This window comes from Balaenoptera acutorostrata, chromosome 7 (assembly GCF_949987535.1).
Source record: "Balaenoptera acutorostrata chromosome 7, mBalAcu1.1, whole genome shotgun sequence".
Lineage (NCBI taxonomy): Eukaryota > Metazoa > Chordata > Mammalia > Artiodactyla > Balaenopteridae > Balaenoptera > Balaenoptera acutorostrata.
The window spans coordinates 38,956,715-38,969,446 of NC_080070.1; the positions used below are offsets into that span (position 1 = coordinate 38,956,715).

General features: G+C 40.2%; 1 protein-coding gene across 3 annotated transcripts in view; it reads left to right on the plus strand.

The window, feature by feature from the left end:
- The first annotated feature begins 31 nt into the window (after positions 1 to 31).
- Positions 32 to 12,732, plus strand: part of IMMP2L (inner mitochondrial membrane peptidase subunit 2) — a 539,770-nt gene continuing 527,069 nt past the window's right edge. For 2 of the 3 annotated variants that reach the window (XM_057550484.1, XM_057550483.1), the window contains exons 1-2: positions 33 to 164; positions 349 to 421. In XM_057550484.1, coding sequence (XP_057406467.1) covers positions 132 to 164; positions 349 to 421 — 106 coding nt within the window. In that variant the 5' untranslated portion in view covers positions 33 to 131. Of the gene's footprint in view, positions 165 to 348; positions 422 to 12,732 lie in introns of all 3 variants that reach the window. The other variant, XM_057550482.1, reaches the window with a different exon arrangement.

Sequence of the window (12,732 nt, forward strand, 5' to 3'; positions counted from 1 at the left end):
GATAGCGAGCATGTGTGCGTGCGCGTGTTTATCTGAGGCCCAGCGGGGCGGCCAACCCCGGACCCCTCCTCCTTCCGCCAACGCGGGTCGGAAACCGGAGCCCAGAGACGGGGACGCCAGGCCCGGAGCTGATGCCCTCCTACCCGCTGGCCAGGCGCCCCCAGGTCGCGCCCTCTCTTCGTGTCCCCCACCAGAGGGGGCAACTCCGGCCCAAGTCCTGGCCGAGAGGGAGCGCTGTGGAGGCGCGCTGCCTTCTGTCTGGACACGTTGGGCGAGTGGTGGGAGTTCCTGAGGCTTGAACGTCAGGGTTTTAAAACACGTGTTTGTCTCTGTCATTTTTACTTTTAGGGTTTTGGCCAAATTGGGCGAGGGCACAAAGTACCCACTTACCCCTTCTCACCGAGGAGGAACGGGAGAAAGGGTAAGTAAGGAATGGTTAGGGGTGGAAGGAGCTAGGACTTTATCCTGAAAGAGAGCGAGCCAGAGAGGACTAGATCCAGAACTGCCCTTGGATCTTGGGGCCAAATTCTACGTTTTCAGCAGGAACCTAAGGCCCACCTTCAAGGGTCACAGGCTCCAAGTCGAAGAGTTTTTTTTTTCAGGTGTTTCGGAGTCCGTAAGTTGGCTGGGACTTTGACAGCTGGCATAGGTCCCTTTTAGTCACTTGACCTGGCAGAACACTGTCATTACCCTTCACCTCTCGGTAGTTGTCTGTCTTGTAGTTGTCCTGTAGTTGTCTGTCTCAGGCCCCCATCTCTTAGCTGACTTGGACTAATCTCTGAGACTGTGGAATTAAAGCATCATGGCTCTCCTTGATAATAAACAGGAACCCCTCCAAAGATCTTTACATTTTAAAAGGGGACTCCTGTAAAAATCCTTTAGGACTCCAAAGCATAAAGTTAATAACAATGTTACAAGTGTTGAAGTTCTTTTGGGATCTTCTCTTAAGCTCATAGAGAAGGGTATTTTGGGAGGGAGAAATGACCAGACAGGGCCTTTTCTTCTTGACTTTCACTTTGATACCTCCTCACCAGCATTCTCTTCACTTCTGAAACGTTGTCAAACAGCATATTGAAGTCTTTGAAGCTTTGCTGTGATTTTTCAGTGTGGGCTCTTTTACCGGTTCTTCTCTGGAACTTTTCCATGATCCCTCCTCCCCTAGTATTAGTGAAATGAAACACAACTGCTCTCAGAAGTTTGGAAACACCTTATTCATCCTCTGTGTCCCATATAAAGAAATGTTTTGAATTAGTTAAAATTCAGGTAAGCCACAGGCAAAGATTTTGTAAATCACATTCTTGGATACGTACACAGGAAAACTAGAATTGCTCTCCATGGCATGTTGACATTGGCTGCCTGTGTCCTGAACCTGCCTTCTTATTTGTGTGTGCTCAACTGGCAGATGGCCACATAATTTACTATCTGAAAAAAACAGGAAATAGTTGTTTATTGGTGATAGGTTCATTTATTGATTCAATAGATATTTTTTTTTACCAAAGTGCTGAGCACTTTGCCGTGAGTAGGATGGTGAGAATGAGGGGACTGTTGGAGATGGCCATCTGGGGGCAGGCCTTTTACCGGTTTTCTGCGGTTTTTCTGAATAGTTAAGTGTTAATGTAGAAGACCTTCACTGTACTGCTGATAGTGGTTGCGGTGGTGTGGGAGAACAATGTTCTTTTCCTGCCTTACTGATACTTTCAGAAGTAAACATTCAAGGATGACTGACCATGGTGATTTGTGTCCTGTAGTAAAGTTATAGTCATTTTCCAGTGTAATAAATGTATTGAACCAGCATAATAATTAGATGAGGATAATTATTTGAATTGTTCCAGAAAAATGACCTAAGATTAGAAAGCATGGACAATGTTAAGGATGATGCACTTAGGAAAATAAATACTAAAGTAGGCTGTGCACTTGTGTGGGTTTCTTTACATTTAACCTCTCTTTTTGTTGTTTCTTTTAATGTTTAAATTTATTTTTTTAATTTTTATTGGAGTATAGTTGATTTAAAATGTTGTGTTAATTTTTGCTGTACAGCAAAGTGAATCAGTTATATGTATACATATATCCACTTTTTTTTTAGATTCTTTTCCCATATAGGTCATTACAGAGTATTGAGAAGAGTTCCCTGTGCTATACAGTAGGTCCTTATTAGTTATCTGTTTTATATATAGTAGTGTGTATATGTCAATCCTAATTTTTTTTTGACCGTGCCGAGTGGCTTGCGGCATCTTAGTTCGCTGACCAGGGATTGAACCCCCGGCCCCCCGGCAGTGGAAGTGCTGAGTCCTAACCACTGGACTGCCTGGGAATTCCCATAACCTCGTTTTTGTTTTTTTTTTAAATTGAAGTGAAACAAGTTGTCTTTTTTTGGTTACAAAAGTTATATAAGGTAAAAAAAAAGTTACTTAAAATTAAATCTTGCAAGGTTATAAAAGGTAGAATGTGAGTCTCATCTGAAATCAGTCTCAGACGACCACTGCTGGGTAAAAATGGTAGGTTTCTGCCTTTTACCTCCATATTCTTGGCTATTTACCACTGCTCTTTGTTCCACTCCAAATCCTGTGTGGAAGTAGCATGGCTTTTACAGTCTTTCAGACATGGACGTGAATCCTGGCTCTTATTATGTTAGCTCTGCGACTGTAGGCCAGTTAAAACTTCTTTGCCCCTAACTTCTCATCTATCAAAACAGAACAATGAGTATATTAAAAAGAAAGTGTAAAAACAGTGCCTGGCACACAGATACTATTAACTTCCCTCCCTGTTTCTCTATCGGGTCACCTGCTTTCTTTTGATCTTGCTTGTGATTGTGGAAAGCAATCTAGTACTTACTCTCCTAAAGGTGCTAAGCTTCCTGGGTATTTGCATTTTCACAGGTGATCCCCTGTTCTATCTGATCCTAGAATTTCTAAGACAAGGACTGACACCTGATTCCCTCTATCAGATCATTCCACAGCCCTGCGGAAAGAGTGTCAGCTTGAAAAGTGAAGGGGAAGGGTTTCCATAATGTGTTTAAAAAGCTCTAACACTGTTCCCACAGTGAGAAAGACATACTACCACATTTAGCTGAGTGTTTAAAGTTAGGATTTTTATTTCAGAAATGTCTTTGGTTTATAAGAATTACAATAAAAATGCTGATGCTTCATGTCCAAACTGTCATGATGTTGCCAAGTCGTGGGTTTAATATACAGCTAAGCTGTGTATTTAGTGTAGCTAATACTGCTCTGGAAGCCAAGAAAGACAAGTCCACAGACATCTGATTTCACACCAGAAATCTGGTTTCACTTTGCTAAGGACTACATTTTGTCAGTAGATTACAAGCATATCAGCTGTACTGCTGTAGTTTGTGGCATTTCTATCATAAGCTGTGGTCTGTAGGGTTTAGTATGATGTTTTATTCAAATGACAGCACACTGTAAATGAGCACCTGGTCAGATAAGCATATTTCCCATAGGTGTCTTCTAGTGTCATGGTTCTTACAAGTTAACAAGGTGAAATAGTGTCTATCCTTCGTGATTTTTTGTGGAAGAAAATATTCTTAAGGAAAAGCCTCACTTAAGAACTCCTTGTATTCCCCAAATAAATTTTCAAGACCACTTGTTTGTCATGTTGAACAGTGTACTTACAGGAATAAAATAACAAATAGCATTTAGATTTCCAGGCCAGGACCCCAAAGCTTTGCTAACTCATTGTGTGCCTTTGTGTATTAGTGATACTATAGACTGTAACCAACACTTATAATAGTGTTTTGGAGAATAATGTATTCTGAGTTGCAACCTAGAATGGTTGGACCACATCTCTCTCCATTTTGAGGTGGTCAGGGGTGTAGAAATACTCTGGAGAAATATTCCTGGGTTCTTGGGCCAGCTCTGTCATTGCTGTGTGACCTTGGACACAAATTTCCCATCTGTAAAATGGGGTACTAATTATAAATGATTACTGTGAGATTTAGGGAGCGTTTTTTTTTTTTTTTGGCCGCACCTCAGAAATGCGGGATCTTCGTTCCCTGACCAGGGATAGAACCCGCACCCCATGCTGTGGAAGCATGGAGTCTTAACCACTGGACTGCAGGGAAGTCCCAGTGAGTGTTCTTAAAGTAGCACAATGTCTGGCACAAAATAGGTTCTCAGTAAATAGCAGTTTCATTTTCTTTCCTCTAGGTCCTGGCCACGAGAACAAAGACTTCCCCTCTCTTATGTCCCAGGCTTGTGGCTCTAGCTGAAGGGAATTGCCCACTGAAGCTGGGACTTGGTAGTGGGACTGGGAAAGGGGTATGGAGAATCATGACAAAGGGGAGGAGTGGTGAACTGAGAGAGGAAGGTGCCAGTCTTTTGCTCAGTCCATGGACTCAGGTTGATGAATTACTTGACTCAGAGAAAGAACCCCCTTTATCTCTGACCTTTCTGCTAATCTTTTGTCAGCTGCTCCATGGGAGACTCTTAGCTCCTTATTGCCTGCTTAGTCCAATGACAGATTTTTTCTTTGTCACCTTTGTACTACGTTAATAACCATATCTTTCTATTTTTTTTAATGAGTGGGACTTAATAATAGATGTCTGTACTTTCTTAAGATCTGGATTTTTTTTCTATACTTAAAGTCTGGTTGATCTTTTTTCCTTTCATTGGCCTACAGTTCATACATTAATAACTTTTTAAAATTTTCTGTATGCTGTGTGCATTGAACTAGTGCTGAGGATAGAAAGTTGAAAAGTCACTTTCCTTGACCAAGGAGCTTACAGTCTATAGGACAGTGGACATCTTGACCAACAGTCCAAATATTGTGTGCTATTTGCTCTAATGGAGATATCTACACATGCAAAACAAGCCTAGCAGAAGCTCTTGATCCCTGACAGGAATGCCAGAGCAGGGCTTTAGCCGTGGTTGTGTTTGAGCCGAGTCTTGACAGCTGAGTAGGATTGGGCAGGGTGACAAGCAGCACAGAGCATTTCCAGGTGGAGCTAATAACATGAATAGTCATGTGGTACTATGAGAGCATAGTGTGTTCTGGGAACTGTAGGTAGGTCATTATATTAGAGTGTGAAGGGCAAAGTCAGGAGTGAAAGGAGAGGAAAGTAGAAAGCTAGTTCAGGGCGCATTTCCCATCCCATGTGTTGTAGTGAGCCACTGAAGAAACGTGAATGACCTGAAAGATCACCGTGAAAGCAGTGTGCTGGGTAGATTGGGGTACAGTGGGGTGGGGATGTGGTAAGATTGGGGGCCGGAGTGGACAGTGCAATTAGCGTGGGTGATAGGAGGTTGAGAGCACAGACAAAGGCAGAAGTAGTGGGGGTGCTCAGAAGTGAGAATGTTTAGGAGAATATCTAGGAGGAGGGAGAGCTGGCTGGTCTTTGCGACTGTTTGAGTGTAAAGGCAATGGGAGAGTGAGACTGACTCGAATGACTGCCGGCTTTCTGGGTAGTGGAAGGGAAAAGAGAAGAGGAATCAGTTCTGCGGGGGAAGGTGATAGTTCAGATTTGGACACGTTGTGTTTAACGTGCTTGTGGGGCATGTCATTGGTGAGTTGGAGGCATCTAGGGGGCAGTTGATACGGTCTTGGAGCATCACAAGAGCTGGGGAGGCTGGAGATACAGATTTCTGAGTGCTTGCCACATGGAGAGTGGTTGAAGGCATGGGTAAGGATAAAAGTGCTCAGAGGAACTGCATAGAAAGAGAAGAGAAAAAGGCTGAAAGTAAGTCCTAGAGGATATTGACATTTTAGGGACAAACCAAGAAAAAGAAGGATGTAAGGATGCTGAAGGAGAGTGACCAGAGAGGCTGGGAGAAAAGAGAAAGCAAAACTTTTCAGGTTCCGGGCAGAGTGAACTGCCCTGGGTGAAGGGGTAAACAGGAGGGGAGGGAGTGAGGCTAGAGTAGATAGGCCTGGGTTCTTTCTCAGAGCTTCTGGCTTCATTGGTCTTCAGTTCAGAATTTTAAAAGCTCTGTCGAAAATACGAAAATACTATGGTTGCCTGTAATCAGTGTTCTTTGTCACACCTTCTTGTGAATGAAAATCAAGTTGTCCCTTTTTTTGCCCAATCTCTCCCTTTAAAAAAAATTCATACCTGATCTTAGCTTCGTGTATCTCATTTTACCCCATTTATCCTATTCTTTCTTGGCCTAGGGTTCCACTGCTGTCTTGCTCTCACCATGTCTGGCCTTTTTGCATACATTATTCTCTAACCTAATCCAGTTGTGGGGGGAGTGGGAGTCCCCTTTCTTTTATGAGAAGTTGAAAAATTGCAGAAACGTGTCTACTAGGAGGCCAAGGGGGAAATAACCATACCAAGCATAAAAAAAACCCCATACAATTCAGCAAATACTTTTTAATATCTACTGTCTATCTTCAAGGCTCTGGATACAAAGATATATAAGATGGGAAGGATGAATAATATAGGGACCCTACCGTTAAGGAGCCCTCAGGCCAGTAAGAGAAATGGATGTGTAAACAAATGCCTTGTGCAGTGTGTGCTATTTAGAGGTAGAGTTCAGGGTAAGATGGATGCAGAAAGATGGGTTTCTTTATTTTGTGTGAGCCTGAAGGCTTCATGGAGGGGGTGATGCTTGAGTTAAAGCTTGCAGTGGAGTTAAGGTGCGGGGTGATGGGGTTCAGGGAGAGGAATCGGGGGAATAAAATATTCCTTGGTGACTCCATGAAAGCAGCAGAATGGGTTTGAGCTTCCCATCTCCTCTTCCTTCTTGTTCTGCTTCGTTTACTGCAAGGTATCTTTGTCTTAGGGGATAAGGATGTTTTAGCTAACATGTAGGGATATCCACAGTTTCTCCCTTTGTGGCATAAACTTTCTGTGAATTTATCACCACTGGTTTATTATATATTAGATGGCTAAAACAAACCAAAGCGATTAAATCAGAATTTCTGGGGGATGATGTCCAGGTATGGGTAATTTTCAAGGTGCCCTAGGCATTCAGAGTAGAGCACCACTGGCTAAAACATGGCACAGAAGAAAAGTGTCAGGTTTGGAGCTAAAAAATTGTAGGTTGAACTCTTGCAATTCCTTTTAATAACAATGTGTCCTTAGTTAAGTTACATTTACATGCAGGTGTGGTTGTAACAGTGAAATGCTCCATTGCCTTTCTCTAGGAGGAGACGGGCTAAGAGCCCGCCACCTTGTCCTGCAAGATGGTAACCATTTTATGGATCGGGACTTAAGAGTTCACCGTCATGAGCATTTTGATAATATATTTTACTATGTTTGTGTAATGCTAAAAGTTGAAGACTTAAAGCAAAAAAACAAATCCTTAAAGAAACAATGAGCAGTGGAACTTTTCTTAGTGTGACATATTAATTCTGTTTAAAATTACACAAATGTTTATTGTGATTAAGATTGTAAAGTGTATAAATATCCTCAATGTCAATAATGTAATTGTTTAGTATTAACATGCTATAAATATGTTAGGTTTTTATTTTCAAAATCTGTACACTTAAAATAAAACCAGAATTCTTTCAGAAGATAGTAAAAACCCCAAAAAGTACCATGAAGAGTCACAAATTCAGTTATATTGCAGGTGTCATCATGTCTGTTAAGTATGCGGGGACATGTGCTGTATCTCTGTGCTGTGGAAAGCCTGGTATGTTAGTGCTGGTCGTGTAATCATAGAGAAATGATCATTCTTACGGTATTATAACTTATTTTACTTGAGAAGTGGTGTCATTTAATGACAAGGAAACTGAATCTAAAGCCTAGAGACTGGGTTCCCGACGTGGTTTAAGTGCTCACTCCTACGTGGTAGTAGGTAAGTTAGCCTCTCTAAGCCTTTTATGTAAAATCTGGATGCATTCGCTCTCTGTTGCTTTGTACCATATCGAAAACTTAGTGGCTGAAAACAACGGTAATCGTTTATTATCTCATGGTTGCTATGGGTCTGCAATTCAGGTGGTTCTGGCTCAGGGTCTCGTGAGGTTGTCAGTAGATACCAGGTGGAGGTGCAGTTAGTGGAAGGTGTGCCTGGGGCTAAAAGATTCACTTCCATAGTGGCTGGCAAGTCGGTGCTGGCGAGTTGGTTCCTCTCCACGAGCGGCTTTCTACGGGGCTGTCCTCACTCAGGCTTCCCCAGACTGCCATACCAAGAGACCAAGTTCTCTTCAGTGTCCCCCAGCACCTTTACCCTAGCGCTGGGTACTTTGTTGGTGCTTACTTGGTATTTGCTGAACTGAGTTGGATTGCTGGTGAAACTCCAGCCTTTGTGCCTCCCCTGAAACTTTAGATACAGAAGGTTGATTTTTGCTCAGGTGGTGGTGGTGGTGATGGTGGTGACTCCTGCCAGAACCATTCTTAAGCCTGTCTTACGGGTCCCTGTTTTGCCACTGGAGTCCTTAGCCTCTCCCAAATGACTCAGGTGTTTGGGTCTGCCAGTGCTTAGCCTGGCCTCCTCATTGATGAACAGAGCAAACAAGCACCACCCCCCCCAGTCATTCTGTGTGACTGTTTCAAGATCTCAGTGAACTCCTGCTCAGTTTGGTAACTCATAGTGTGTTTCTGACATCTGAGATTAAGAATACCTAGAAGATAAAAATGTACATCTTTCTTCCATGTAATATATCATAAAAATTAAAATTTTGCAATTTTATCCAAAAGTTTATTCTGAGAGCTAGGTCTTTGTAATGGCACTTTGACACACACACTTTTATATATCTTTTTCTTGAAAAATGTTTATAGCATTTATGGTCAACTTTTGAAAAATCATCTTGCTTGTGGCCAGAGGACACATTGTAAACACATTATCAAGGTCTAGTTTTGGAATCATGTTCAGCAAAGACATTTTTTAAAGAAGGGAAATGCTTGTAATATCATGTTTTGTATTTTAGGACAATTTAATTTCATATGATTTTCACATTATGTAGACCAGTAAGTTCAGAGCATCTCAGGATTGTTTTCTCCTTTCTGTGCTCTCTTGTGGATTTTTCTGCAGATTTCCCCCTTTCGGAACTCTTTACCTTGTTAGCCACTACCTGCCTTCTCCATCTGTTGTCTATACTTAATTTTCTCCACGTCTTTGGACTTAGTCTACCAATGTCACGTTAGATGCTGAGCAGGCTACGAGGGGCAGGGCAGGATTGGGAGGAGCAGTGGATGTGTAAGGCAGAATCTCTCTGAAGGTTAGGGTTGATGGCCAAGGGTGTTCTTTCCCGAACAGGTACAAGTGGACCTCTGAAGCAATGATTGAACAGATTAGAGTTGCCACAGATCATTTACCTTAATTTTTAAAATATACTTTATTTTTTGGAGTAGTTTTAGGTTTACAGCAAAATTGAGTGGAAGGTACAGAGATTTCCCACATGCTCTCCACCCCTACACAAGCAGAGCCTCTCCCATTATCAACATTACTTTCCAGAATGGTACATTTATTACAATTGATAAACCTACATTGACACATCATTATGCTGAATGCTCATAGTTTACATTAGGGTTCACTCTTGGTGTGTACGTTCTATGGGTTTGGACAAATGTGTAATGTCATGGATTCACCATTATAGTATCATACAGAGTAGTTTCACTGCCCTAGAGATCCATTGTGTTCTACCCATTCATCCCTCTTTCCTAACCCTTGGCAACCACAGGTATTTTTACTGTCTCCATGGTTTTGCCTTTTCCAGAATATCATGTACTTGGAATATATATATATACACACATACACACACACATATATGTATGCCTGAATTTTTAGTTTGCCTGTGGTAGCAAATTATTTACTAAGCGTTTTGGTATTTTTCCAAGAGCTTATTTGTTTAATAGTTACTTTAATAAGAGTTTTATTAGTGTCAGATTAAGATACTAAGTAACTATTATTTGGTTTGTTAAGTATTGACAATTTAGTGTTGTTATTATCTAAGAGTAGTTTGAAGCACTTTATAAACTAATTAGCTTGTGTTTTCTTTTTTTTTAAGTGGTAGGTTTCTGCTTTTAAGATTTATTTATTTATTTTTCTTGATTGATTGATTGGTTGCTATGTTGGGTCTTCGTTTCTGTGCTAGGGCTTTCTCTAGTTGTGGCAAGCGGGGGCCACTCTTCATCGCGGTGCACGGGCCTCTCACTATCGCGGCCTCTCTTGTTGTGGAGCACAGGCTCCAGACGCGCAGGCTCAGTAGTTGTGGCTCACGGGCCTAGTTGCTCCATGGCATGTGGGATCTTCCCAGACCAGGGCTTGAACCTGTGTCCCCTGCATTAGCAGGCAGATTCTCAGCCACTGTGCCACCAGGGAAGCTCCTTAGCTTGTGTTTTTAATGAGTATTTTTTACGGGTAAGAGAAGTACTGTTATCTGAACAAATGGGTTATGAAAACACATTAGAAGATTAATAGTTTGGGGCGTATCTGGTGTATATGACTGCATGATGTTAATACTCTAAACATTTTATTAAAACTTTTATTTTGAAATTAAAAAATAGGCATTAAATGTAAATTTCCAGATGTTAAAGTGGTGATGTATAGTGACAAGAATATGGAATGGGGTTATGAAGACTTTTATTCAAGTGCTAGCTGTACTATCAGCTATGTGAACTTGAACTTTTGGTCTCTGAATTTCATTTTCCTTTTGGGAAAATGGAGATAAAGTGTACTTCATTGGTTAATTTTGAGGACTGTGTATGTAAACTTTTTATTTGAAACCTATGTAAATTTTAACTCATTACAAAGAAATGTGAAAAATTATTTGGTTAATGAGTCATACTTGGTTACTGTCTCCAACTTAAATTTTTTTTTTTTTTTTAGTTTTGTAGAAGAGTCCTCAAGGGAAATAATGATTTGGGGTTAAGAAGGTAGTACTGCTGAAAAGATGCTTATTTAGCTGTGCCTGGGGGCGGCGGTGGGGGGGAACTGCATTTTTTTATCTGAATTTGTCTTACTGATTAAGCCTGCTTGTGTCTTCTCATGAAAGGTGTACATTTTGGGATATTCTGCTTGCGTGCTTGGCTCCTAATCATATTTATTACCTAGCTGTCAGCTTGAAATGTTAGTCCTCGTTCCCAAAGCATGAATTATAGTGTCACATTCTGTATAGAGTCAAGAGACACATTATTTCCTGTTTATGGTGAGAAAAACCTGGATTCTAAAGCTCTTATGACCAGCCTCTGTGTGGTTGAAGCCACTAGGGCAGGGTAGAGTTTGGTAGAAAGATTCTGGGGGGGAGAGCATAAAAATAGTCCTGTGAAGTTGAAATCCTGAGGCAGTTGGTGTATTGAATATAATCCTAGTTTCCAATCAAAATGTCCCTCTCTTTTATAATACTTAGACCTGTGGTCAGTGACATTCTAATGAATTAAAATTATAGCAAACTTTACACTTCTGAGTTTGAGAATGCTTGAGAGAGCTTAATTAGTATAAGACAAAACTGTAATAGTCGTTTCCTGTCAGGACAGTTGACATCTTTATTATATTGTAATCTCAACTTTCTGTGTCTCTACTAATTTACGGTATTTTAAGAGGATTAATCTGACAAGTGTATAGGATCAGTTGGAAGGTAGAGGGAGTAATAAAAAGTAGACCAGTTGGGAAGCTGTAATTTACTTACAAGGTAGTGAGGATTTTCACTATGATAATTGTGGGAATAGAAAGTAAGAAATGCTCAGAAACCATAAAAGAGAGGAATAGTAAAACTTGACTATATTAAAATTCTGCACTGCCAAAAACAGATTAAAAAAACTATATCAACAAGCAAAGGCAAACTAGGATGATTTGCAATTCATATCATAGGAAAAGGGCTAATTTCATAAATATATTAATTCATATCATTGGAAAATTCATACCATAGGAAAAGGGCTAATTCATAAATATATTGAAAATACCAACAACTCAGTGGGAAAAAGACCAACAATCATAAAAATGGACAAAGATATGAAAGGATATGAAAGGCAGTTCATAAAAGAGAAATGCAAAATAAAACTTCAGTGAGATACTGATTTTTTAACCTATCAAATTGGTAAAGAAACAAATTTTGAACACGTGAGGTGTTACTGAGGGTATGGGGAAATAGGCAATGTCATTATTGCTAATGGATGTAGGAATTTTTGTAGTTTTCTTTGAGACCAATTTAGAAATAGTTATCAAAACTTAAAATACACATATCATTTGATCCCCCTACCAGAATTTAACCCACAAATCTTGTACTTGTGTGAAATAATGTATATTTAAGGATATTCTTGGCAGCAATTGGAAACAAGTGCTCATCCTTAGGGGACTGGATAAATAAATTATGATACATGTAGTGAAATATTTAGTAGTTGTTAAAAAGAATAAAGCAATTTATATACACTGAAATGGAATAATTATTAAGTCAAAAAGGCAAGGTACAGAACAGTGGGTATTAGCAGGTTATTATTTTGGAGGAGACTAAATTAAGATATGTATTTTCTTATATATGCACAGAGTATCTCTGGAGGGAATTATAAGAAAATGGAAATATCTCTGGGGGTTGAAACTTGGTGGCTGGATAACAGAGATGGGAAGGAGTTTCATTTTCCACTGTATACCCTTTTTTGGATATCCTGAATTTTGTATTATACCCCCTCCAAAAAAAAAACCTAAAAAAGGAAGAAACATCTTCAACTCAAAATATATTTCTGTAATACTTACAGCCAACTCTGAAATATTAGGGAATAGAAAAGTGAATTAAAAAAGAGCTCTGGTTCATATATCTGATAAGGGGTTAATATCCAGAGTATATAAAAATTCTTACAACACAACAACAAGCACAAACAGTCCAATTAAAAATTGAGCAAAG